The sequence below is a fragment of the Oryza glaberrima genome, chromosome 5, assembly GCF_000147395.1.
Source record: "Oryza glaberrima chromosome 5, OglaRS2, whole genome shotgun sequence".
Taxonomy (NCBI): domain Eukaryota; kingdom Viridiplantae; phylum Streptophyta; class Magnoliopsida; order Poales; family Poaceae; genus Oryza; species Oryza glaberrima.
Genome location: NC_068330.1, coordinates 9,409,549 through 9,437,323, shown reverse-complemented (window position 1 = coordinate 9,437,323; position 27,775 = coordinate 9,409,549). Strand labels below are relative to the sequence as shown.

General features: G+C 43.1%; 1 protein-coding gene across 1 annotated transcript; it reads left to right on the top strand.

The window, feature by feature from the left end:
- The first annotated feature begins 5,787 nt into the window (after positions 1-5,787).
- On the top strand, positions 5,788-7,673 carry LOC127772662 (uncharacterized). The gene is made up of 3 exons (XM_052298617.1): positions 5,788-6,489; positions 6,563-6,798; positions 7,267-7,673. The coding sequence occupies exons 1-3, from the start codon at positions 5,878-5,880 to the stop codon at positions 7,523-7,525; spliced, it is 1,107 nt and encodes a 368-aa protein (XP_052154577.1). The 5' UTR covers positions 5,788-5,877; the 3' UTR covers positions 7,526-7,673.
- The last annotated feature ends 20,102 nt before the right edge of the window (positions 7,674-27,775 follow it).

Here is a 27,775-nt window from a genome sequence, read left to right as displayed (position 1 = left end):
AACAACTGACTAACATATAGGGATAGGCTTGAAAAAAGTAGTTAACCAATGGTCAACAACTCTAGTAATTAATTAGCTCATTATGTCTAAACACAAGTAATCTTATCAGTATATTACAAAACTCATGACTAAGTGAGATCATGTCGTGCGACTGTGTAGCTAATCCCATCCCTACATGCCAACATGTCACAGCAAGTACCTGAAAAGACTATAAGGAGGTGAGAATAAATCTCAGCAAGCAAACGGCTTTAACAAGCTATTTAAACCACATGTTTATTATATAACTAATTATATACCAAGTTATGATTCACATAAAGACAAGTTCAATATCCAAGGACTAAAACACAATAGCGTCACCAATCAAATCCATATACTCACAAATCCCAGAGAAGAAAACACTTCTCAAAGATATCTTCGATCGATAATTCTCATAACATCCTGCAATATGTGCATATGCAATGCAATGATATGTACTCCTGCCTTCACACCCAACAAGGTGAATAAGTGCATATGCAATGCAATGATATGTACTCCTGCCTTCACATCCAACAAGGTGTGAAGCTGCATCGTATTACGGGAATATACGATACTGTACCGGTACGGTCGCAACCATAGGTTCACGACATAACTTCAAATGCAATGCAAGTGATGCAAATGCAGTATGAATTCCAGAGTAGAACATCGGAACCACATTCCTTCGATGGAAATCAGTATAAGGGTATTATAACCAAGAGCATAAGTATAACCATATACAGTGTAAAAATCAATATGTGATTCAGATAGGTAAATCCTCTGTGTAACGAATAATAATATCTCGGTTGATGATATATATTTTCAAAGTGAAGGTAGAATAAAATAACAGGTTAAAGCTATAGCAAACCACCGCTACGTTTACTTGCCTTTAACAACGAAGAGATGATACCAAGCATAATCCGAAGCACCACCACCTATTCACAAGACAACCTCAGCATATACACTCAAACATGCATATAAAACAATAAATAATATGCCCCTATGGCCCCAGCCCGTTAACACGCAAATACAAGGAACGCCGCTTGGACTATAAACAACACTGCTGATTCAAACATTTATATCTCAAAATATAAAAAGGATATGACTGCAAATAAATACACTTTGGAAATCTACAGAACAATACCTACAACTTTTATGAAAATGAAGATTAACTTGACACACATGCACATATAGGATGGTTATGGGTTTGCAACTTGCATCCAACTATTATTTTGTATTGCAAATGGTTATGATTCCCATATTTCTTTAATGCTTGTTTAGCATGTTGCTTGTCTTGTTGTATTGATGTTTTCTTGTCTAAGGTAGTTGTTGCTGAAATTTGCTTATTTTGGCACTTTTGTATGGTTGTTTAGTGGCATCCCAGGCTTATGTGGTTTTCTGGGGTGTTACACTTGGAGTTCTAGATGTATGTTCAACCTTAATCGGTCTCCATCGGACCGCTGGTATATAAACAGTACATTGCAAAAGACAAATCTCAATGGGATTTTGAGATTTGGTGGGGGATTGTTGGAATTAATGGATGGGCTATGGCCCACTCGAAGATTAATTCTTTCGAAAATCACAAAAGCCCACTTCATGGGATGGCATGCATGTGGAGTTTAGTACTACTTTACTTATTCTAGGAGAGAGGGACCTCCTTAAAAGGGAGGATGAGCTCCTAGCCACTTGAAGCATGTGTGGTGGAGAGAATAGGGGGAACACACGTGTGTGCTCGCTCGCCACGCCTGGCAGGGCAGGGCAGGGCAAGCGGCGCGCGTGCACGACGTACACGTCGAATGGTCCGCAAAATTGGCTCCTCACCCTTGCGCAGATGCAGCCTCCTTTTGCAGTTTTGTTTTGCTGCGGGAAATTCGGATTTGTTTTGTTTTGGAAACATTCCGAAAAATCCGGTGCGTGAAAACGGTGTGAAGTCCGGATAAGTTTGCGACTTATCTGGTTCGGTTACGCGGAGTGGAGATCGTGCGGGCGCCCTGATCAAAGCGACCTATCTCTATATAAACCGAGCCACCGCCTTCACGCAACACACGCGAAATCAATTTAGGATTTGCCTCCTACTCTGTGCTGCTCCGTCGCTCGTAGACTACTCCATCCCGCTCGCCGGCGTGCGCCAGCGATCGGGAGAGCAAGTCTCTGGAACCTCTGTCTTCGACGTCCTGCACCGAGAGAAGGCGGCAATAAGGTTTTTGGGAAGCGCTTCGCGCGACTGCTCCCTGTTCGTCCGCGACGGCTCGCCTTGCTCTCCGCTTGTGTGCTGCGCGCCTTTGTCGACGCCTGCAACCGCGAGTAGTTCCTGCCGAGCAACCGGTCTTTCCGCCACCTCGGTACGTATTCGACATGTTGCGCATATTTGATCTGTTCATATTTTACTTCTTTGTTTACATGTGTAGATCTAATGATGCGTTCATGCTAGTTTGCATCTGCAATGTCATAATTTATTTATGGAATAAATTAAATCATTATGTGCTTATAATTTCAACAACTCCATCGTTATCCATTAGCACATTTTATGAACTACTAAACGGTACAGTACATTTTATGAAAAAAAAATATGTAGAAGTTTTTCTAAAAAAATAAAATAAATCTATTTTTAAGTTTATAATAATTGATACTCGATTAATCATGTGCAAATGATTCGTCCCGTTTTCCGAGCCACCAACAGCTACAGCCGTCTAACTAATTCAAATTGAACCTAAAATGAAAATAATTTGTGGGACACACCTTGTTGCAAATATTTTTGTGTTATAAACTAAATAAATTCTGGAATCTCCATATACAAATGTATATTATGCATAACTTGGAGAAACCGGCCGGCCAATGGCCCAATGCACTGACTCACGCTCCACCAAGAAGGCAAGAGTTGAATTTTGGGATGTAGTGAACTAGTGATAATACAATACAGACCCAGTGGCCTGAAGTATATACTCCCTCCGTGTATTTTAATGTATGACGTCGTTGACTTTTTAATAAATATTTGACCTTTCGTCTTATTTAAAAAATTTATGTAATTATCATTTATTTTATTGTGACTTGATTTATCATCAAATGTTCTTTAAGTATGACATAAGTATTTTTGTATTTGCATAAAAAATTTGAATAAGACGAATGGTCAAACGTTAGTTAAAAAGTTAACGACGTCGTACATTAAAATACGGAGAGAGAATTTGTTGCACATGTGAACCTTCTTGCCACAAAGCCATAAAAGTTAAGTTATCCACGTGCATAGCGCATCCACGAAGCGATGACTTATTCCAAGTTCACATGAATAGGCAACGCATATGTAGCAAACATAAACATATGCCGATATGCGCAACATGATGGTTAAAGTTGCAGCTGATCTGCTTGGCCATACTAATACTCATCATCATGCTTGTTCTATCGAGGAAAAGCATCAATGCACTACAGAAAAAAAATAACAGCATACTCGTTTTGTCCACAATGAGATTTTGTACAAGTATGAAATTAGATATTCAAAGCTGTGGGTACTAACACTTTCTAAATATTTAGATTTGATGCATAAAAATCATATAAAAATTTATCTTCAAAACATGCTTTTGTAATTTGTTTGTCATATTTTTGCAATTAAAATTAGAGTAAATTGGCATCGGGTAGAGTGTACATTCTTGCCTTCAACATCCAGTTTACTTTCACTTAATTTATACATGTCTATATCCAATAAGTTTCACTTTGCACTAAATTGTATTCCCTTCGTTTTAAAATGAAGTTGTCTAGAGTTCAAATTTCTCTCAAAATATAGCTATTTCTTTACCTACCACCCCATCTCAACCAATCACAACCCTCTTGCATTTAATTTTTTCACTTACCTTGTCTTCTCAACCAATCATAACCTTTCACCATTTCATCCAATCTACTTCCTTAATTCCCGTAAAAACCGCCAGAAATGCTTATATTTTTTATTGGAGGTATTATCATATAAATGAAAGGAGATTTTGTTAAAATATGAGTATAACTTATTAAACTTCTTGACTCTACTGTGTTCACAAAGTTTCATTTAGATTTTATAAAAATTCATGAAATTTAATAGGTTTGATGATATATCCAGGTGTTAAATAAAACTTATTTCAATTTAACCTGGTGTAAAGTGAAAACATATGCTAAATCTGGTGCAAAGCCAAATATGTTACATTTTACCATGTACAAAGTTCAATTTGCTATTAAAATTAATGTGATCACTAGGTTTCAAGTGTCTGAAAATGGAAGAAATTTCAATTCAATGACATTGTCTTCAAGCTCAGGATATGTGGTTGGGGGGGGGGGGGGGGGCTCTTCCTTTTCTCTGACACAGGCAAGTATGGTCACCAATGGTAGTAGTGAGTTGGATTAGGGTTGGGGGGGGGGGGTAGGAGGAACGAAGGAAAGGAGGAAGAGGTGGTTTCTCTGGGTTCGAAGGGATGGTCGCGAGATGATGGACCGTGGTGGATGACAGATACAGGTGAATAGTGAGGCGATGGCAATGCCACCAGAGCCGTAGGTTGGAGGAAGGCAGTAGGAGGGGTCAGTGATGGGAGGTGTATGATCACGAGTGGTTAGGAGGTAGAGGACGGTGGCGTTTCAGGACACCTTGTCACCACTCACCACAAGGAGTGGCCGGGGAAATGGGGTTGGGGTAGAGTGAAAGCTGCTATAGTAAATTCTGTTGACATTAGCGACAAGTAGGGAAGTACCGCGTAGGATAGGAGTAGCATGGTGGCAGGGGCGATACCACCCATTAGGCGGGGTTGGGCGGCTGGCCCAGCTACGGCCCACGCCGCCCCAACCATCCATATCCTTTTTGGGCCGCCTACCACCACATCTAATTCACAATTGACCCATAAATAAGCAGTCCAAGTGTTCAATTTTAATCCTGCGTATGTGATGCTTTCCTGAGTCAATTCCTCGACACTGCTCACCCCCGTCTCCTACTATAGTTAGGTGCCTAATTTTTTCTCTCTCCCTTCTAAGCAAAATAATAATCATCTTATTTTGGGTATGCGATATCTTCTCATATATTTATTTTTTAAAAGATATATATCAACCATGCTTTATGAATTGACTCATATTTGTAAATTGATATGTTTACTAGTATCTTTTTATGTATGATGAATTATGTATGGTGCAAAAATTATTACTTTATTTTAATATTATTTTTTTTGTTTGCCTTATTTTATTGATTATACTATATATTTATATGATTACAACATAAATATGGTATTTTTTACGTTTAGTTGTTCTTATTGAGACGAGCATCTTCGCCCTATCTTTATTTTAATTCTGCGTCCGCCACTGCACCGTGGCACAACACAAGGAGCAGAGGCGCGCAGGAAAATTGCTGAGAAAAGTTACATGACATCATGAATTTTGGCGAGACCTAGACCATCCAAAGTGAATAAAACTTATTGGTACTTTTAGATGCCTGAAAACTAGATACAATTAAAATTAATATAGTTGTGTACCACTGTATCCCGATGGATTTGAACTAGTTCGGCATCAACCTAGAGATCCAGACTTGCGGTAAGTTCTATTTGTTAAACAAATTTTCAAAAATGTCTAAAATGTAAAAAAAAAATCTTGCCACGCTGCATATGTGCTGAATATTGGCTTGCTAAACACGACGCTTCCATGGACGCGGGTGACGCGGCTTCCTCGCCAACTGTACCGGATGCGTTCGGTCGCGGCACGTTGGCTTTGCGTGTAGTCGAGTTCCCACATGCTATCGCCCAATAAAACCCACCTCGTCCTCGTGTCCATTCGTCCTCATCCCACAAACCCCTGAGCGAGCGACCCACCACACCAGTAACCATAATTAACCTCTTCCTCACTGACTGCACCTGCTCTGTCACACCATTCATGCCCGTGATATCCTGGCTCCACGAGCTCTGCTCCCCCACCTGCTGCCTCGGCGCGCCGTCGTCCCCTCCTCATCCCCCCGCCAACTCCGACGCCAAGAAAGACGACGCGATGGCCGCCGCCGCCGATAACGAGGTGGCCGTCATCACCCACCGCACCGTCGACGCCAACGGCCTGCGGATGCACGTCGCGGAGGCCGGCCCGCCCGGCGCGCCCCCGGTGCTGCTCCTCCACGGGTTCCCGCAGGTGTGGTACGCCTGGCGCCACCAGATGCGCGCGCTCGCCGACGCAGGGTACCGCGCCGTGGCGCCCGACCTGCGCGGGTACGGCGACTCCGACGCGCCCGCCGCCGAGCTGCAGTACACGGCGATGCACGTCGTGGGCGACCTGGTGGCGCTCCTCGACGCCGTGGTCGGCGCGGGGAAGCCGGTGTTCGTGGTGGCGCACGACTGGGGCGCGCTCACGGCGTGGAACCTGTGCCTGTTCCGCCCCGACAGGGTGAGGGCACTCGTCTCCCTCAGTGTCGCGTTCACCCCACGGAGCCCCGCGAGGAGGCCCGTCGACGGCCTGAGGGCGCTCTACGGCGACGACTATTACATCTGCCGGATCCAGGTACACAATACAACAAACACCTTGCGATCTTTCCATAAATCGCAGATAGCTTGACCGATCGATTGATTTGCAGGAGCCTGGAGCGATCGAAGCTGAGTTCGCACGGCTCGGCACGGAGCTGGTGCTGAGGAAGTTCTTGGCTTACCGGACTCCTGGCCCGCTGATGATGCCAAAGAGCGGGTGGGGGTCGCCGGACGACGAGGTGCCATTGCCGAGCTGGATAACAGAGGAGGACATCAAGTACTACGCGAGCAAGTTCGACAAGACTAGTTTCACCGGAGGATTGAACTACTACCGCGCCCTCAACAAGTAAGCCATATCCCCTACTACTTGTTGGAAATATATTATCAGGCTTTGTTCAAAAGATGTCCGATTTGGCTGTGTCGTAGGGCAGAGGCTAGGGATATAAACGCTTTGATTTGGAGTCAATTTTTCCCCAAGTAAAATTTTAGTCCCAAACCTTGGCATTTTGACACTATCAAATTCGATAGTATGAAATTATAACTAGTATAGGTAAAAATTGGTAGCAAAACAAACATTCATTTCACAATACTTGATGTTGCTAAAATTTTGGTAGAATGAAAATTGGCTTCAATCCAAACGAGCCCCGTTTTCATTATTAGAAAAAAAAACTACGCCAATTAATTATTTAAGTGTTTGATTTATATAATTTAATTCTTTGATACATTGCAAATATAATTAATTGTATAATCGTTGCATGCTAGCATTGCAACAGAAGGGAGTGGAGTAACATATTTTATTTTCTGTTTTTTTAAGGACATGGGAGCTAACAGCACCCTGGACTGGAGCTGAGATAAAGGTGCCAGTGAAGTTCATTGTTGGAGACTTGGATTTGACATATCATACTCCAGGCATTCAGGATTTTATTCACAAAGGTGGCTTCAAAAAGTATGTACCGCTGCTGGATGATGTCGTGGTCATGAAGGGTGTCGGCCACTTCATCAATGAAGAAAAGCCAAAGGAAGTTAGTGAGCATGTAATCAGCTTCATAAGAAAGTTATCGGCTGAAATGTGATTATTCATCATGAAATTCAGAGTGAGATAAAAATAATTGCAATATATTCTTGCGTGCGAACCGTAAAGTATGTTAGCTTGCATTTGGAGGATGTGGGGCGCGTAATGCTCATGAATTGGTGCAATTAGTAAAGTGTTCGATTTGTACACATCATGAAGTCTATAATTGTCATATGCAATATTAATTGGTTATGTTAATTGTTCGAATGAATGGTAATGGTACTATGATTTTTTTTTAAAAAAAAACTAACTTGTGGATACATGGTCAGAAGGGTTTTTTTTTTTAAAAAAAACGGAGGGAATAGTGATATAGCGATATATTTTTATATGTTTCTAATAAAGTAGGATCCCGTTGCCTGCTCTTCAAGCTTCACTTATTAAGAAGACATACCTTACCACAAAGCTCTTTTAGGGGTGAGGTCCTCACTAGCATATGACGTGAGATGAATTTTAGACTCTTGTACACAATCAGATATAAACCATCATTTCTCAAAAAAAAATATATAAACCATCATGATTCGGTCCTCACAAGCTAATATCACCTCGAACAAATGGGTTTTCACACATAAGGGCAGCCATAATGTAAACATAAGGGTGGGTCTTAAGCCTCTAAAGTGAACCTTATACATTGTGAGAGTAGTCTTTATAGATGGCATTTGTTTGAGCTAGCCATATGCATAAAGACCACCCACAAGGAATAAAAAAATATATTGCTCTTTCCTCTCTCATGGTAGTGATACTCTCTCTCCCTCTCTCAATGACTAATCTTGGGTTTGTGGGGTCCACCTTAATATCCACTCTTACGGTCTTACCATATATATTGTGCACATGATAATATATTTTAGTGGGATCCACCATAATATCAATGTAGTCCATATATATTGAGCATGCCCTAATAAGTTTTAGGTCAGGTTTTAAATATAAGTTTTGTGAAGATTGTTGTTTTAATCACCACAAAACTCGTTGGATTGTGCAAGGCTATTCTTTGTTCCCTGGCATCTTGTCAACCACACCTCAAATATCATTTAGTATCTTTCTAGTATGTACTCCTCCGGGCACAAATAAGTGGCATTTTAGGTAACCCATTTTAGGTCAACGATGCATTTGTTTGATTACTTATATTACTAATTACTAATAGAGTAAATTTTATAAAGCTACGGGTATTTTAACTAAACTATCAGAAAACTACAAATTTAAGATGGTATATTATACAACTACAGATTTAAAGCTAAACATGGGTGAATAGCTAATACGGTCCCTGAAGTTTCACTTCGGGCTCAGTTTAGTTCTCGATGTTTCAAATTGTCCAAACAAGTTCTCCAAATTAATTATTTGGGCTAATATAGTCCTTTGACCCATAAAAAATGCCACTTGAGTATGCCAAATCATTCTTGCACGCAGCGGTATGAATAAAATGACAATTCTACCCTTATATGCCATATAGAAAAGAAAGAAAAGACAAACAAAAAAATAACAAGCCCATCATTATTGCGGATGGGTGGCCGACAAAGGAATTTACACGATCACGATTAGTGCTTGGCTACAACAATCGTAAGTTACAATTCTAAAACGATACTACACGTGTGAAACATTTATCTTTTTTTCTTTCTTTGCTATATGGTACATAAGGTAGAATGGTCATTTCATTCATACTGCTGCATGCGAGGATGACTTGGCATGCTCACGTGGCATTTTTTGGGTCCAAGAACTATATTAACCCAAATGATTAATTTGAAGGGCTTGTTTGGACGATTTAAAATCTCAAGGACTAAACTGAGCATGAAGCGAAACTTTGGGGACCATATTAGCTATTCACCCGCTAAACATCACAAAACTAGAGATTTAGTACTGAAGGTAGCACAAAACTACATATTATAGAGTTTAAATCCCTACCACTACTAGTATTATTTTGGAGCTATAATAAACATTATAGTTTTGCAATTGAATTGGTGCTAAACTTGTATTTTGGGATAATTTTGTTACTAAATCTGTAGTTTTGCCATACTTGGCTCTAAATTTATAGTTTTGTGATAACTTTATTGTTAAATCTGTTATTTTGTGATACAATACCTTACATATATAGTTTTACAATAGTTTGATCAAATAATATATTTGTTTTGTGAAATTTACTCTTACTAATATAAAAATATAGCAAAGTTATAATTTTTGAATTTTCTCTTCAAGAAAAATCTAACTATATCACTTCCAAAATGTGAATCAAAATATTTGAAGACGTTGATGACCAAAGTTTAAGCACGTTGATTGCACGTATTTCCAAACATCACTATTTTTTACTGGACGGGTAGTTAATCTTCTTCAATGCGATACGTAGCCTAATGCCACATGCGACAGCTAATACGCGCGCGCGTTGCCGGCGCGCGTTTTAGCCCATGAGGCCCATGCAAGCGCGCGCTTCTCTCTTTTTTCTTTTTTTTGACGCTGCCGTTTTTTTTCTTCTTCTTCTATCTGTTGTTCCTGCCGTACGGATAGGATAATTATTTTAAATTAGTTTCCTATTTTTACTAATGATTAGTTTACTAGTAATTTTTAAATCTTAACTTTAAAATTTTCATATTTGGATATGAAAATTTTCAAATCTCGAGTTGAAAATTTTCAAATTTCAAGTTGAAAGTTTTCAATATTTTCAAATCTGGACTTGAAAGTTTTTGAATCGAGTCGAAAGTTTTTAAATCTCGAGTTGAAAATGTTCAAATCTCAAGTTGAAAGTTTTCAAAATTTTCAAATCTTGATTTGAAAGTTTTTAAATATGAGTTGAAAGTTTTCAAATCTCAAGTTGAAAGTTTTCAAAATTTTCAAATCTGGACTTAAAGTTTTTGACTCTGAGTTGAAAGTTTTCAAATCTCGAGTTAAAAGTTTTCAAATCTGAGTTGAATGTTTTCAAAATTTGACTTCAAATTTAAATCTTAAATCGAAAGTTTCTAAATCTAACTTAAATTTTTTTTCAATCGGTTACTTAAAAAAAATCTTTCCTAATTACTCTCATTAGTAGTCTTAAGTATAGTTAGGCGGCTGGAAGGTGCGCGCTAGCGACGCGTAAGCGCCAGCTAGGAACCCCCAATGCCACCCAATACTCCAACAGCAACTACAGTGAACATAAAGGCCCAACAATTCGACTCTATAGCTAGCCAAATGGGCCGTGCTATGCTGGGCCAGCCCAGGCACGACCTTACTGTAGCCAGCCTAGGCACGGCACGGCACTCCGGCCTGTGGGTCAGCACCTTAACCCATAGGCTGGCATGACACGGCATGCCTATCAACAGGACGGCACGAGCACGGCCCAATTATTTTTCCTACAATTTTCTAATTTTCCCTTATATTTCTCATATTTTTATTTTCCCCACATTTTATTATATTTTTACCGTATATTTTCGGTCATATTTCCTATTTTTTCTAAATTTCCCTCACATTTGTCCTATCTTTATCCTTTTTTTTCCTTCATATTATATTTTTTGCCTTTTTTTCTTTTTCCCCTCAAATTTCATTTTTTTTCTTAGGCTGAGGCCTTGGCACGTAGGCCGTCACAGCACAGCCCGCTACAGTTGTCATGCCTAATGGGCCATGCCACCAGCGGGCCTGTGCCGTGCTAGGCCGGCCGCCCATTTGGCCAGCTATGTTCGACTCCAACAAACACCACCGCTGGGAAGATTGTGGTCCCTAACTTTCACACAATAACCTAAGAGCGAGTACAACATAGAGCGATTAGCCGACAATAAGGTGGACACATAGACTCGAAAGCTAGGTTGGAGGAGAGAGACGAGGAGAGAGAGGCCGAGCCAGCGACTAAATTATCGCCCGCTGCACACGCACTTCAAGAGTGTTAAAGCTTGCCTATCGACGGCTCGCAGCCGATGCCAGCGGCACCCCACGCGGTTTGTGGGCCTGTTCAACTGTCGATGTGGCACAACCCCTAGAGAAGTGGAAGTGTGGCCATTTTTAGAATTTCCAAAATATTTTCGGACTTTTTGAGATTTTTTTCGGAATTTTCGAAAAGCACAGAGTAAAACGACCATAACTTTTCGCTTGGGAGTCCGTTTTTTATGATTTTGGACTCTATAGAAAGCTCACTCGGAGGACTACCCAATTCAACAAAAAACAAGGTATAAAACCAATCAAAGGATAGGTTAAATCTTGGGTTTCTCCCAAGGTAGCACTATGATAGGTCACTTTGAGCACCGAGACATACACAAACACATCGATGTTGCATCCCTCTTGATAGTACAACATTCCTATACTCAAATTTAAATAGGAAGAGGAATATAATAATAGGAATGACTTCTTTTCATCTTCCTTCCTTTATCTTAAGGGGCGCCAACACCAAAACCATTTCACCATATATTCTTCAAATTATTGATGCAGTTACTTGTAGCTTCAAATGGTCTTGCACGGTCCATCATGGCTGTTGTCGAAACAACAAGAGCTTCATGTCGAAGGACATGGTTCTCTCGGTGGAGTGATTTGAATAGTAAATAATGTATTAATTTATGAAAATTTTTGGGGATCCCCCCTTATATGTCCCTAGGGGCTATTTATATTCTTAGTACATACTCATACTCTCTAGGGTTCAATATGTTCAGAGGAATTTACATAGATACCCTTATGATAGGACATTAAAAGGGGCATACAGAGTCCATTCTAACTATGGGCCCCTTGACGGGACCTTGGCCCGACCCATAAAAGGCGAATGGCCTTCATGGGCCGTGCTGCTAGGTGGGCTCCTTGGAGAAGCCGGTCTTCCATGGGGAGAACCCTTCCTGCTTCGACCAGAGGGGAGACTTGGTGGTGAGCCCTTCGGGCTTGGTGGCGAACCCTTCATGCTTCGACCTGAGGCTTCGCCTAGAGGGGAAACTTGGTGGTGAGCCCTCCGAGCTTGGTGGCGAACCCTCTTGACTTCGTCTTTTGGCTTCGCTTGAGATGAACCTCCTGGACTCAGTCGGCGTCTCGCTGATTTGATAGTTTTGGCAAGTTCGGCCGAGGGCCCTCGTGACATACCTCCAACAATGACAAAGCTGTCACCCGCCCTTTACCACTGGATTTGGTTCTTCGGCGCCAAGCCCCTTGCTTGCCCTTCACCGCCGCATGGTCTATCGCGACCGAGCATCACTTGCCCTTCACCGTCTTGGCATAGTAGCCACTTTGTATCTTACATCTTCAATATCTTCACTTTGTCATCATTGGTATCTTTAGGTGTAATGATATCACTTGAGCATCAACACCTTTACAATCCTTGGGATCTAATTATCTCATTCAACTCAATGAAATTATTAGTCCTAATGATCCGGTTGTTAACCTCCACATGTTGACCAACCGATCGTGTATATTAAATGATATGAACAAGTGATGAGTATTAATCAATACCAAGTGTCATATACTCAAATGTAAAGATCCCAATTAAATGAAAGTGAATAACATGGATCAAGTACATTCATAACTAAGGTATAGGATTTGCTCCCCTAAATATATGCATACGGAATATTTGTGTGAAGCAAGAGTATGTATAAATAGAGATGAAACATTGGAAGCTTATCCTATAAAAAAAAGAAGGCATTTATCAAATATAGATATTAAAATAAATGCATACCTTCATCATCTCCACGTTCTCAATGTAAATAAACTAAATAAGAGATAAGACTCAAACAAAACATTAGACTACATGCATATGTCAATCACATGGAATATTATATATAACTATATCAGTATGTGCATGGAGAGAAAGAGTGATACATATAGCTTGATCTCCATGCAATCCTTGTTATTTAGATCCACCATCAATGAACGTTTCTATCTCAACTAATATGAAGTCTAGGAATCACCTCTCACAAATTCCACTTTCATATTCACACGAGGCAAGGCAAATAAATGCTCATATAACATTAGTTTCATAATTGGATTTATCATTAATCACCAAAACCAAATTAATGGCACTTGAACTTTCATCGGGCCATAGCTGTGGCGAAGTGTTGCACTGTTGTGGGGAGGCGAGGTGACCTTGCGCCGTTGTGGCTGTTGGGATACGCGTAGGCTACAATAGCATAAATCAAAATTTTCTATCGCGTAAACCAGGAACCATGCAAGTATTAGATCATAGATCGTTACCACTCGACGCGCTGCGCAGCGGAAGAAGACGCTGAGAAGTCGAAGGAACTCTCGCGAAGTAGCGCGCGTCGATGTAGAGGAAGTAGTCGATCGCACCGGCTCGACCTTCTCCTCCTCGTGCGTTCTCCTCGCTATACTCCTATGCCGATCAGCATCACAAACCAGCAGAGCCTCTACCGGTATCCACATGTACAGGGACGGAACGCCACGCACAGATGTGCTAGCACCCACGCGCGGCTAGGGTTTTGCTCGGGGAGGGAAGTGACGGCTAGGGTTTCTCACGTGATGCAATGCCTCCGCCTGTCATACCCCTCACGAACATATAGGATCCATCACTCGGGCCTCCAAGGCCCGTAGGACTCCTATTCGGATCCTTATCCACATTAAGCTCATATTGGATCTCTATCCAATTCCCTTATTCCGGCCCATTAAGCGTGCAACCCTGTAGGTTCATATATACTCGGCTGTAACCCGAAAACTCATTTTCGGTCCACGCGTCAACAGCGGCCCCTAGCAGAACGTATTGACCCACCGGGCATACATAAAGATCAGATCGGCTGAACCTCTAGTGTATACTTGTATGAACCCTTTTGCCTCACGATATCGATTAAGCTCAAGGCTAGATATGTGCCATCCTCTAATAGCTCAATCATTCACTCGAACCTGTTGATAGATTATATAACTTATGATTGACTCCTCAATCACCTTTGGCATAGCCATGCATTTCCATAATCTACAACATCGAGGGGCCCAGAGATATCTCTCCATAGGATGGGCAAATCCCATCTTGATTATTCATATCCCACTACATGTTTCATAACATACCCGAAAACTACTTTTATAACTACCCAATTACGGAATAGCGTTTAGCAGTCCCTAAGTAAGCTACTACACATGTTGGGAACCATGATAATCTCAGGTCTAAGGATTCAACACCAACACTAAATGAGATAACTGATGACACAACACATATGGCTCTTGCAGTGTCTCATGTTGGGTCTATCCAATAACATGTTCACTAACATGTGTCCACATTATTAATTTGGTATCTCTATACCATGATCCATGAGACATGATCATCAATTAATACATATGCTGATCATCTAAACATATTTGTTCCACATATGATATTTGATCAGGGATCCTTTAGAAATAGCAACACATAACATAAAAAGTCTTATGAAAGAATCACATATTCATTAACCAATAATGAGTTTATCTATTTCAAGGAACAAAATCGGAAAAATATGTAAACATAGTATGTGATACAATCATCTCTATGATTGCCTCTAGGGCATATCACTAACAGCGGCAGCATAAAGCAGAAGACCACCGGTAGCAGCTTCCATGGCATGAGCACTGAGAGCTACAATAGAGAGCGATTAGCCGACAACAAGGTGGACACGTAGACTAAGGTCCCCTTTGATTTGTAGGAAAAATGTAGAAAATTTGAAGGATTTCAATCCTATGGAAAAAATTCCTATAAAAGCCTTTGAAACAAAGGATTGAATCCTATACTATCCTTTAAAATTCTTATGGAATGGCTAATCTTATAGAGATTTTAGAGGAAAGTTAGCAAGAGGTCTAACCTCTTGAAAAAATTCCTTTGAGTCTATCTATCTCATCCGATTCCTGCGTTTTTCCTGTGGTCCAATCAAACGGTCATTCCTGTGTTTTTACTGTATTTTCTAATCCTCTGTTTTACCCCTGCATTCCTATCAGAATCCTACGTTTTTCCTATTCCTCCGTTTTTCCATTCCTGCTATTCAAATGGGCCCTAAAAGGCCAGACTAGAAGAGAGAGGGTCCTATTCCTCCGTTTTTCCATTCCTGCTATTCAAATGGGCCCTAAAAAGCCAAACTGGAAGAGAGAGGGCGAGCCAGCGACTAAATTGTCGCCCGCTGCACGCGCGCTCCAAGAGCGTTGAAGCTTGCCTATCGACGGCTCGCAGCCAATGCCAGCGGCACCCCACGCGGTTTGTTGGCCCGTTCAACTGATTCAGCGTGGCCATCTCAAAACGGGGATGTCGAGCAAGAATCAGGACGGAAGAAGCGGTAGAGAGAAGAACTAACCAGGAGGAAAGAGGAACCGATGCTCTTGAGCTTTGGCGAACAGTGGCAATGGTGCGGCGGCCATTTTATTTGGCAGCACCCGATTCAATCTACTAATCTAATAATTAATAATAATCCGTACTAGAGATGTATTATGAATGAAGTAATGAAAGTGATCCTAACCTTTTTGAAACAGCACGTAAAATCAGTTGACACTTTGACACCTATTGATTGCAAAGAGGAAAAAGTACACAGAAGGTTCCCCAACTTGTCATGGAGTTACAAAATCGTCCTCCAACCATAAACCAGATATTCAGCGTCTCTTAACTAATAAAAACCGGTCACAGTAGGTCCTTCGGTGGTTTTGACACCAGTTTTGTCCTACGTGGCGGCTGATTCAGCATGGGACCCACGTGGGTCCTACATGTCAGGCTGAGTCCGCTGAGTCATCTATCTTCCTCTTCTTCTCTTCCTTGGTTCCTCTTCTCTCTCTCTGCGCCTGTAGGTCGGTCGGCGGAGCGAGGGGGGAAAGGAGGAGCGCGGCACCGCATTGGCGGCCGCCGGCGGCGGCCACAGTGGGGATGCCCGACGGTAGCCCGGCGGAGCTCCACGACGCGGGCGTGCAGCGACCTTGCGCAGGCGTCGACAGGGAGGCGCGGGCGTGTGCAGGCGTCACGGGCGGCTGGAAGGCGCGAACGACGCGGGCATCGACGGGGCGAAGCGGGAGAGGAGGAGGACGGCGGCGCGACGGCGGCCGGCGGTGGGCGGTGGGCGGTGGGCATGGAGGTCAAGCTCCTAGCCCTCAACCGAGCTCGAGCAGAAGGGAGGTGGTGCTCACCGACGCTAGTTCATGGTGCTGCTCGTTTTCTCAGCTTGATACTCTCCCGCTCGTCAAGCTCCACTACTTGACCGAACAAATCGCGGCCACGCTGACTCAAAACAGAGCGAGCAGAAAACCATGGGAGGAGGGAAAATAGCTAACAAACTAACAGAAAGTAAATAAGAGTATAAGATCAAATCCCAACTGACAGAAGTTCATTTATTTAACACATACCACCTTCCCCGGCACCACGGCAGCATCACGATGGGCCAGATCACCCCACGGCGATGGCGACAGCGCCGCTTTCCGCCGCTGACATTCCAATGGACGGTGCACCCCATCGAGCTGTGGAGCTGGTTCGGCGTCTCCGGCGGTGAGCAGCTGAGCTTGGCGTCCGCTACACCAAGGTCAAGCTGGTCGGTGAGTTCCTCCAGCGAAGCGGTTCAACTACGGCATTGTCATCGCCAATTCGCTGCTGAGCTATCCGAGGAAATCCGGCGACACCGTCAACGAGATGACGAGCCTGTCCAACCACACCGAGGAGCTCACGCTCTACGTCCCCACCGTTCCGGAGCCATTCCCACGTGGACGGTTCGGGTGGCCATTCCTTCAGCTCAAGATGTTCTCGCTTGGATCACTTGTCGGTCGAGCCTCACCAGCGTCGTTTCTAGGGACGCCAGTTGCAGAAGGACGCAGTGGCTGATGAACCCGCAGCGGCGCTGCTGACCGTCTTCATGGGCGCCTGGGCGGTGACATCATCACCGGCCACTTGTCGGTGGATGCAGCGCCAGAGCTGGAGCTGCTCCCATCGACGGAGTCCGTGAACACCATCTCGCTCGGCGCCTCCCTCACATTCCGTCCTGCTGCCGTCATGTCTCCATAAAGCCATCGCCGCCCTGTCGAGCGAGCGCGCGGCGGGCGAAGCAGGCAGGGGCGGCGGGCGAGCACGGTGGTGGCATGTCACGCCCGGAATTTCTATCCAAAATTCCAAACGCTTACATGTGTGTTAAACCCTCGTCCAGGAATCAACCGAGGCACACAATAACAAATTGATAATAGAGTACAAATAAATAACTATTTAATATTCGCAAATAATAAATTATTACAGAGGTAGATAGTTCCTCTCAAAGAATAACCTTCTACGCAGCGGAAAAATAAAACTATAACAAACTACGGAACAGCTATGGCGACTCCACTCCACAGGCATCTTAACCAGAACAAGCTCAACCCTTCAGATCATCACCTTCGCTGAAATACTCCTCTTCTGATGATTGAATATTACAAGAATGAGCATATGACATACTCAACAAGCCACACAGCAAATATGCAAGTGCACAGGATAACAAAGGATAGCATAATATAGCTCATTTGCATAACAGCATTTAACAAATATTTAAGAGAATAGTAAAACAGTTGTATAATTAATCAATATTAAATAAACACCATACAACACACCCGTGTTGCATAGGCCCAACCTCATTTGAACAACCAACCCCAGTTGAACAAATTAAACCTCCAAACTAGGAATATACCACCCCAAACCAGGAGTTACATTAACTAACACCGTTACCATTTAATGTGTAATATGAGACTAATCACGAAAAACATTGCTCAACTCACCCATAACCGCGGGTACGGCTATTCGAATAGATTAAACTCTGATCAGAGGTGTACCACTGTACCCACAAGACACAATCCCACAACATGTTACCATGCGCCTTAGTACCACCACGGTACCTCGGAAAAGAACTGTGACAATACCCCTCGCACAACACTACTCACCACAGTGCACCGTTCCTGGATCATAATCCCCCCCCTCAAAACCAGAGGCAATGGACTCCCCAGCGACCCCCACGGACTTCTCGCCGCTTCACAGTCTGGCACACTATAATGAATCATGCTATACAAAAGATAAAGCCGTTGCCCACACTGGCTTGTGGTTGGCACGGTAAATGTTTCACAACAGTAGCTCGCGAACCGGTCCTTAATTGTCATGAGCACAACCATCAAAACCATATGCTCACAACCCACCTTAACCAGGTTTTAATTAGCAATTTTTTACCATCACACACTTAACCATCGTGAGCTACCATTGAATATAACCATAATTAACAAGGATAATATAATATAATTTATATTTAACCCCTTTAGTTAGCTAATGTTTCTAAGCATGGCTAAGCAAACATACATATGGCATTTAGCTGAACCAATCCAATATATAAGGTTCATGCTAATCACATTATAACCCATAGGAAAATAAGATCATCTTCGGCCATTAATTAATTGGGAAAAGGTTCACCACCCGATGACATTCGAAAATAATGCATAAGTTGAAATAAAACATTAGCTTTAAACGGGTTCAACATGCTCAAAGGGTTGTTTGTGATCTGTGTGACTTGCCTTGGGCTTCCGCAAACGCTTCGGAACCTTCCTCAACGGAAACGCTCTCCTCCGGAACGTCGGAAACTAAAGCAATTAAACAAAAATCAACAAAACAGTACAAAAACAAGCATAAACAGTATATGTGGATATTTTTAACATGTAGATCTTGATTTTAGAAAAATTTAGCAACTTGAACCACCTGAAACGGATCTACGATTATTTAGTTATGATTTTCCGAAGATTTACTCTATTAGAAAAAGGGAAAAGGAAAAGATGATGATGTCATGATGACGTCATCAATGGTGGCCGGCTCGGATGGCGACCTCGCCGGAGCTAGGGTGGTCGGCCGGGATTTTGGAGGACATCTATACATAGAGAACGACGAGACGAACCCGTTGGTACTCACCAACGTGCCAAACGACGACCGACGGTGGCCGGCGACGAACGGGCGGCGGCGGTGGTTCGGTTGACCGGCGGCGACGGGGCTCCGACGGCCGGCGGCGAAGGCGGAGGTGCGGCCGGGCTTCTCGTCGCTCCCACGCACCTAATGGCGGTGGCGGCAAGCGGCGGCGACGGCGGAGACGGCTGCGCGGCGGCGCCGGAGATGGCCGGCGGCGGCGGCGAGGCTAAGCAGCGGCGGCGCGGCGGCTAGGAGGCACGGGAGAGGACGGGAGTTGGGGCAAACGAAAGAGGAGGACTAGGGGGTCCTATTTATAGCCTTGGATTGAAGAGATCGGACTCCTCCCGCAAGAAATCGATCTGGGAAAAACGAAACTCGGTTTTGGAGATAAACTCAAAAACGAGTTCGATTCGGGCAATATACTCAACCATTTGCTCCGATTCTTGAGGGGAAAGATAGAGGAGGATGTGGGGATAAAAACCCCTCAAAAGTCCGGACTCGGGGATGAGGGATCGGGGCGGAATCGGAGGCGGAATGCGGCACGGACGGGCAGCTCGGCCGGCTTGGGCTCGGCCGGAGGTAGGGGACACACCTGACAGGTGGGCCCCACCTGTCGGTGTCCACGTGAGGGAGGGCGGCGGCGGGGTTTGGGCCGGATGGGCCGGCTCGGCCGCGGGAGAGGGGAAGGATGTTGGGCCAAAAACGGCCCAACGGCTTTAGGGAGGGGTTTTGGAACTTTTTAATTAAAAATAATTTGTGAAATGTTGTTTCATTTATTAAAAATACTTCCCTTGCTCAAATAATTCCCAGAAAAATCTAGAAAATAGAGGAGCAAGTGTAGTATTTAATAAAATTTTATCTAGCTCATTTTTATGTTGAAAATTTTCCTAAATTTTTAGAGTTTAGCTTGTAGGCTTTTAATTTAATTTCTAAAAATGATTTAAACAATGCATTTTTAATTTAGGCGATTTTTAGGGCGTGACAAACCTACCCCCCTTAAACGGAATCTCGTCCTCGAGATTCAGAAGAACTGGCGAAGAGATGAGGATGAGCTGACTTCAATTCATCTTCTCGATCCCAAGTGGCTTCTTCTTCTGAATGATTGCTCCACTGAACCTTACAGAACCGTATAACGCGATTCCTGGTATTCCTCTCGCTTACTTCCAAGATTCTGACTGGCTTCTCAACATAAGTTAAATCTTCTTGAAGCTCTATACGATCCGGATCTGCTTCCTCCGTAGGTACACGTAAACATTTCTTCAACTGGGACACGTGGAACACGTCATGTATTCCCGCCATTGACGGAGGCAACTCTAACTGATAAGCTACCTCACCTCTTCGACTCACAATCTTAAAAGGTCCCACGAAACGCGGTGCCAATTTCCCTTTGGTTTGGAAACGATGAACACCTCGTAACGGCGTAACCCGAAGGTATACATAATCTCCTTCTTCGAAAGCCAAATCTCTGCGACGATTGTCGGCATAGCTCTTCTGACGTGACTGAGCAACGCGCAACCTTCCTTGGATAATCTTCACTTTTTCTTCTGCCTCTCGCAATATGTCTGTCCCAAAAACTTGACGTTCACCGGTTTGATCCCAAAGGAGCGGCGTACGGCACTTTCGGCCATATAATGCTTCATACGGAGCCATTTGCAAACTAGCTTGATAACTGTTGTTATATGAGAATTCCGCGTACGGCAAATTCTTATCCCAACTTCCACCAAAATCTAGAACACAGGCTCTCAACATATCTTCTAAAATTTGGTTTACTCTTTCCGTCTGACCATCTGTTTGAGGGTGATAAGCGGTACTGAAATTCAAACGGGTACCCATCTCTACTTGTAATTTATGCCAAAACTTCGAAGTAAACTGGCTACCTCTATCTGACACTATCTTCTTAGGAACGCCATGCAAACATACCACTCTGGCCATGTATAACTCTGCAAGCTTATTCCCCGTGTAGGTTGTTTTGACCGGTATGAAGTGAGCGACTTTTGTCAACCTATCAACCACTACCCAAATAGAATCATGTCCTGCCGACGTTCTGGGTAGACCGGTTATAAAATCCATTCCTATTTCTTCCCACTTCCACCCTGGAATCTTCAACGGTTGTAACAGACCGGCTGGCTTCTGATGTTCTGCCTTGACCCGCTGACATACATCACATAGAGCCACATATTCTGCTATCTCACGTCGCATACTGGCCCACCAGAATAGTTGCTTTAGGTCTTGGTACATCTTAGTGCTTCCAGGGTGAATGGAATACAAAGTTTCATGAGCTTCTTTCATGATAGTATCCTTCAACTCCTTATTATCTGGGACGCAAATTCTTTCTCCTAACCACACAGTTCCTTGCTCATCTTCCGCATAACCGATGGCTTTTCCTCTTCTCATGTTCTTTTTTATTTCTTGGATATCAGGATCATTCACTTGAGCTTCTCTAATTTGATCAAACAGAGTAGGTTGAGCTTCTAAAGTAGCCACAAAACCTTTGCTGACTATATCCAAGTTTAACTTTTCAAATTCTTGGCATAACTCCCAAGGTAAATGTCGACCTTCTGACATATTACAGTAGCTTTTCCTGCTAAGAGCATCGGCTACAACATTTGCTTTCCCCGGGTGATAGTGGATTTCCATATCATAATCTTTAATCAACTCTAACCATCTTCGCTGACGCATGTTCAAATCAGGTTGAGTGAAAATGTACTTCAAACTTTTATGATCCGTATACATCTCTGTACGGTTACCGAAAAGATAATGACGCCAAATCTTCAATGCATGCACCACAGCTGCCAACTCTAGGTCATGCGTTGGGTAGTTATTCTCATGAGGACGTAATTGCCTAGATGCATAGGCAACCACCTTTCCTTCTTGCATCAACACACAACCCAAACCGAGTCGGGATGCATCACAATACACTTGGAAACCTTTCCTCGAATCAGGCAAAATTAACACAGGCGCAGTCACTAGCCTTTTCTTCAGTTCTTGGAAACTTTGTTCACAATCCTCTGTCCACTTGTACTTCACTTCCTTCTGAAGCAGACGAGTCATTGGTCTGGCGATCTTTGAAAAGTTCTCAATAAACCTGCGGTAATACCCCGCAAGTCCAAGGAAACTACGAATTTCAGAAACCGTCTTGGGTTGTTTCCAACTTAACACTGACTCCACGTTGCTTGGATCTACTGCCACTCCTCCAGATGAGATGACATGACCAAGAAACTTCACTTCGGACAACCAAAATTCACATTTACTGAACTTGGCATAAAGCTGATGCTCACGTAGTTTCTCTAAAGCTAGACGAAGATGCTCTTCATGTTCTTCCTTCGTCTTGGAGTAAATAAGAATGTCATCAATAAACACCACGACAAACTTATCCAGATATTCCATAAACACCTTGTTCATCAGATTCATGAAAAAGGCTGGGGCATTAGTGAGTCCAAATGACATAACGGTACATTCGAACAAACCATACCGAGTTGTGAAGGCGGTCTTTGGTATATCTTCCTCACGGATTCGAAGTTGATGATATCCAGAATGGAGATCTATCTTGGAGAAAACTGTAGCACCTTCCAGTTGATCAAACAGGTCATCAATTCTGGGTAGAGGATACTTATTCTTGATAGTAACCTCATTCAACGCTCGATAATCCACGCACATTCTCTGAGTATGATCTTTCTTCTCCACAAAGATGACTGGTGCTCCCCATGGCGAAGTACTGGGTCTGATGTATCCTTTCTGAAGCAAATCATCCACCTGTCTCTTCACCTCAGCTAACTCATTAGCTGCCATTCTGTATGGTCTCTTATGGATAGGGTTGGTTCCGGGTACCAAGTCTATCCGAAACTCTATGTCTCTCTTAGGTGGCATACCTGGCAAATCCTTGGGAAACACGTCTGGGTAGTCTTGTACTATGAGGATCTCTTGTAGAGCAACTTGGTTTAAGATCACACCATGATATTTAGGAGAGGACACAAAGAAAGAAACGGTTTCCCCATTGCTACTGGTTAAAGTCACCTTACGGTTGGCACAATCTATAACTCCTTTGTGACGAGATAACCAGTCCATCCCTAAGATAACATCTAGATCTTTGGATTCTAGCAAGATAAGCGAGGATGGGAAAGGAACTTCTTCTATTTCTATAGTAGCGGAAGGACAATACTGTGTCGAAGATACTTGATTGCCTGGGGTATTAACTAGTAAAGGTTTCCCAAGACTAATAACTTCCATCCCATGATTGCTCGCAAAACTTTTAGACAAAAAGGAATGTGTAGCACCGGAATCAAAAAGCACAGATGCGGGTATAGAGTTAACAGGAAACGTACCCAAAACCACATCTGGTGCATTCTGAGCTTCTGCTGCTGCAACATGATTAACACGTGCCTTTGGTGCTGGAGCATTGGAGTTGTTCGAGGCTGGAGCGTTCTTCACGCGCCGAGGCTTAGGACACTTATCAGCATAATGTCCTGGATCACCACAATTGAAGCACACCCCTGGCTTGCTTCCCTGTTCCTTCCTGACGGGCTGGTTCTGAGCTGGAGTTGCTGCAGGACGAGCAACCATGTTGCGGTTGTCATTGCCACGATTATCAGTATTGTTGTTGTAGAACTGGCGTTGGAGGCGGACAACTGATGAAGATCCTCCTTGAGGGTACGATGGAGCTTGAGGTCCCGTAACGAGACGCGGCCTCTGGTTACTGCCCTGTTGTGCCTTGAATTGGGCAGCCCTGCGCTTCTTCTGCTCCATCCGGTTATACTTGTCTTCCTGACGAATCGCCTTGTCCACCAACTGCTGGAAATCCCGGAAATCCGTAGACATCAAGGCATAAGACAACTCATCATTCAGTCCCTCCAAGAACTTCTCCTGACGCTCTTCATCGGTGCGAACATCTTCCGGAGCATAACGAGCTAAACGGTTGAAATCATGGAGGTACTCGGTGACCGAACGAGATCCCTGGTTGAGTGCTCTAAATTCTCTCTTCTTTAGAGCTACAACACCCGTTGGTATGTGTGTCTTCTTGAAAGCGGCCGTGAATTCCTGCCAAGTAATAGGCTCTCCTTCAGCCCTGCCTTGGCGAAAATGATCCCACCATTCAGCAGCAGGACCATGCAATTGATGCGAAGCAAAAGAAACTTTCTCCTGCTCAGTACACTGGATCAAATCCAACTTCTTCTCCACCGCATGCAGCCAATCTCCTGCTTCTACTGGATTGGTGGTGCTTGAAAAGGTAGGGGGTCTCACACGTAAGAAATCTGCCAGCTTGTTTTGGGGAGGTGGGGGTGGATTCTGGTTCTGATTGTTTGCCTGCTGATTCTGTGCCTGCTGCACTAACAGATTGATCAGTTGTGTTTGTTGGGCCAGAATCTGAGCTAGCGTGGGATCTCCTCCATTGTTAGCAGCTCCACTTCCACTTCCACTTCCACTTCCGGTGCGCGTGTTCACCATCTGACGATAAGCAGAGACAACAGGAAAGAAAGACAGAGAGACACCCTTAGAACGGAGTTATTTAATTAATTTAAATTCTATATTGCTCTTAACTGTGTATGATTACATTTAAATTGCATTAACACTATCTCACCAACTATCTTACACTCTGACAAGCAAAAGAACTAGACTCATGCTGTTACATCCCACCAAGGATGTAAGCAACAACTAAAACCCACACACTCACAAGCAAACTTAAACAAGCAATCTAACACGGCGAACTACGGCAACGATCTAACTAAGCGACTAATCCCGCCTTGCGTCGGAACGAAGCGATGGATCTTCTTCCTCTGGAGTAGCTGGCTCTCTTTCTTCAGGGTCTTCCTCTTCTTCCTCATCACTTACGATGTCGATGACAGGTTCAGCACGATCGGGCACAGCTTCACCCATCACGCGAATCTTCGAAGCTAACTGGAGACGAGGTGGCGGACAGGTTCTCTTTCTTGCAGTGAGGCGAAGCTTGGGTGTTGGCGGCGGTGTTTCTCCTTTAAGTTCAGCTAATTCCTTCTGTAGACGGTACACTTTGCTCTCCAACTTGCAAATCTTGCCTCGATTCCAGTTTTCCCTGTCATGAGCTGCTTTGTCTCGCTCCACACTTACTGCATCCATAGCACTAAGCATATGCACCGCATGCATCAGAGTGGCACTCTCTTCACCATCAGGACAGGTATAGGTTCCATAGTCTTGACCATGAGGCTTGTGAGGATGATACTGGAAAGCTGATGAATCCAACTCTTCTTCAAAGCGTTGACGCAACTCTCCAATGGCCACCAAAGCTGCTTCTTGACAAGCATGGTTGTACGATCTTCCTCCAGCTTCGAACTTAATGGACGGAAGGTCTTCACGATCACTAGCCAACGTCACACGAACACGACACTTCTCCTCGTTGGGGTCATGGGAAATCCGGCGATACTCAGGAGCAACTTCATAGCCTACCTCAAAAGCCATCAACCTCAGCTCCCTGACGAATCCTAACACCTTGATCAAATTTCTCGGTGAATGGGGCGGCATCTAAAGAAACATAGAAGGGAGGAATTAATGCATATTTTTAAGTTAGCTGCACCATCTAGACTTAACTGATTTGACCAAAGAGGAAGAAAAATAAAAGAAAAGACACATACTAAGCTATTATATATATATTTTTTTAGAATTTAACTTTTTGGACAGAGACAAATAATTTTTTGACAAATAACTAAAATAAAACTAAAATACTTATGATCTATTATAAGCACGGTACAGTGTCACCATAAGAAGGATGAGTAGTACTAGTGCTATCATGATTGTATCGATGCCATAATAGATGTACAGAGCCGACTAATCAATGAAGTTTACTATGGCGGAATAAGAAACATTTTGAGAAGAACAATTTTTTTTTTCTTTTAAAAGAAAAGAAAATGAATTAAATTAATTTTGTGCATAACCTTGCAGGTGCTGCCAACTTAATTAATTTATAAAAGAATAGAGAAGAGCAGTTCTATTTTTTTTCAAAATATTTTGAAGGCTACTTAAGGTTTACCATTTGGCTTATCCTAAGGTCAAGGTGGCTCTGATACCAACTTGTCACGCCCGGAATTTCTATCCAAAATTCCAAACGCTTACATGTGTGTTAAACCCTCGTCCAGGAATCAACCGAGGCACACAATAACAAATTGATAATAGAGTACAAATAAATAACTATTTAATATTCGCAAATAATAAATTATTACAGAGGTAGATAGTTCCTCTCAAAGAATAACCTTCTACGCAGCGGAAAAATAAAACTATAACAAACTACGGAACAGCTATGGCGACTCCACTCCACAGGCATCTTAACCAGAACAAGCTCAACCCTTCAGATCATCACCTTCGCTGAAATACTCCTCTTCTGATGATTGAATATTACAAGAATGAGCATATGACATACTCAACAAGCCACACAGCAAATATGCAAGTGCACAGGATAACAAAGGATGGCATAATATAGCTCATTTGCATAACAGCATTTAACAAATATTTAAGAGAATAGTAAAACAGTTGTATAATTAATCAATATTAAATAAACACCATACAACACACCCGTGTTGCATAGGCCCAACCTCATTTGAACAACCAACCCCAGTTGAACAAATTAAACCTCCAAACTAGGAATATACCACCCCAAACCAGGAGTTACATTAACTAACACCGTTACCATTTAATGTGTAATATGAGACTAATCACGAAAAACATTGCTCAACTCACCCATAACCGCGGGTACGGCTATTCGAATAGATTAAACTCTGATCAGAGGTGTACCACTGTACCCACAAGACACAATCCCACAACATGTTACCATGCGCCTTAGTACCACCACGGTACCTCGGAAAAGAACTGTGACAATACCCCTCGCACAACACTACTCACCACAGTGCACCGTTCCTGGATCATAATCCCCCCCCTCAAAACCAGAGGCAATGGACTCCCCAGCGACCCCCACGGACTTCTCGCCGCTTCACAGTCTGGCACACTATAATGAATCATGCTATACAAAAGATAAAGCCGTTGCCCACACTGGCTTGTGGTTGGCACGGTAAATGTTTCACAACAGTAGCTCGCGAACCGGTCCTTAATTGTCATGAGCACAACCATCAAAACCATATGCTCACAACCCACCTTAACCAGGTTTTAATTAGCAATTTTTTACCATCACACACTTAACCATCGTGAGCTACCATTGAATATAACCATAATTAACAAGGATAATATAATATAATTTATATTTAACCCCTTTAGTTAGCTAATGTTTCTAAGCATGGCTAAGCAAACATACATATGGCATTTAGCTGAACCAATCCAATATATAAGGTTCATGCTAATCACATTATAACCCATAGGAAAATAAGATCATCTTCGGCCATTAATTAATTGGGAAAAGGTTCACCACCCGATGACATTCGAAAATAATGCATAAGTTGAAATAAAACATTAGCTTTAAACGGGTTCAACATGCTCAAAGGGTTGTTTGTGATCTGTGTGACTTGCCTT

Coding starts and splice junctions, on each gene's coding strand:
- LOC127772662 (XM_052298617.1), top strand. CDS start 5,878: ATGCCCGTGATATCCTGGCTCCACGAGCTCTGCTCCCCCACCTGCTGC. Junction 6,490..6,562: donor ATTACATCTGCCGGATCCAG/GTACACAATACA, acceptor ATTGATTTGCAG/GAGCCTGGAGCGATCGAAGC. Junction 6,799..7,266: donor TACTACCGCGCCCTCAACAA/GTAAGCCATATC, acceptor TGTTTTTTTAAG/GACATGGGAGCTAACAGCAC.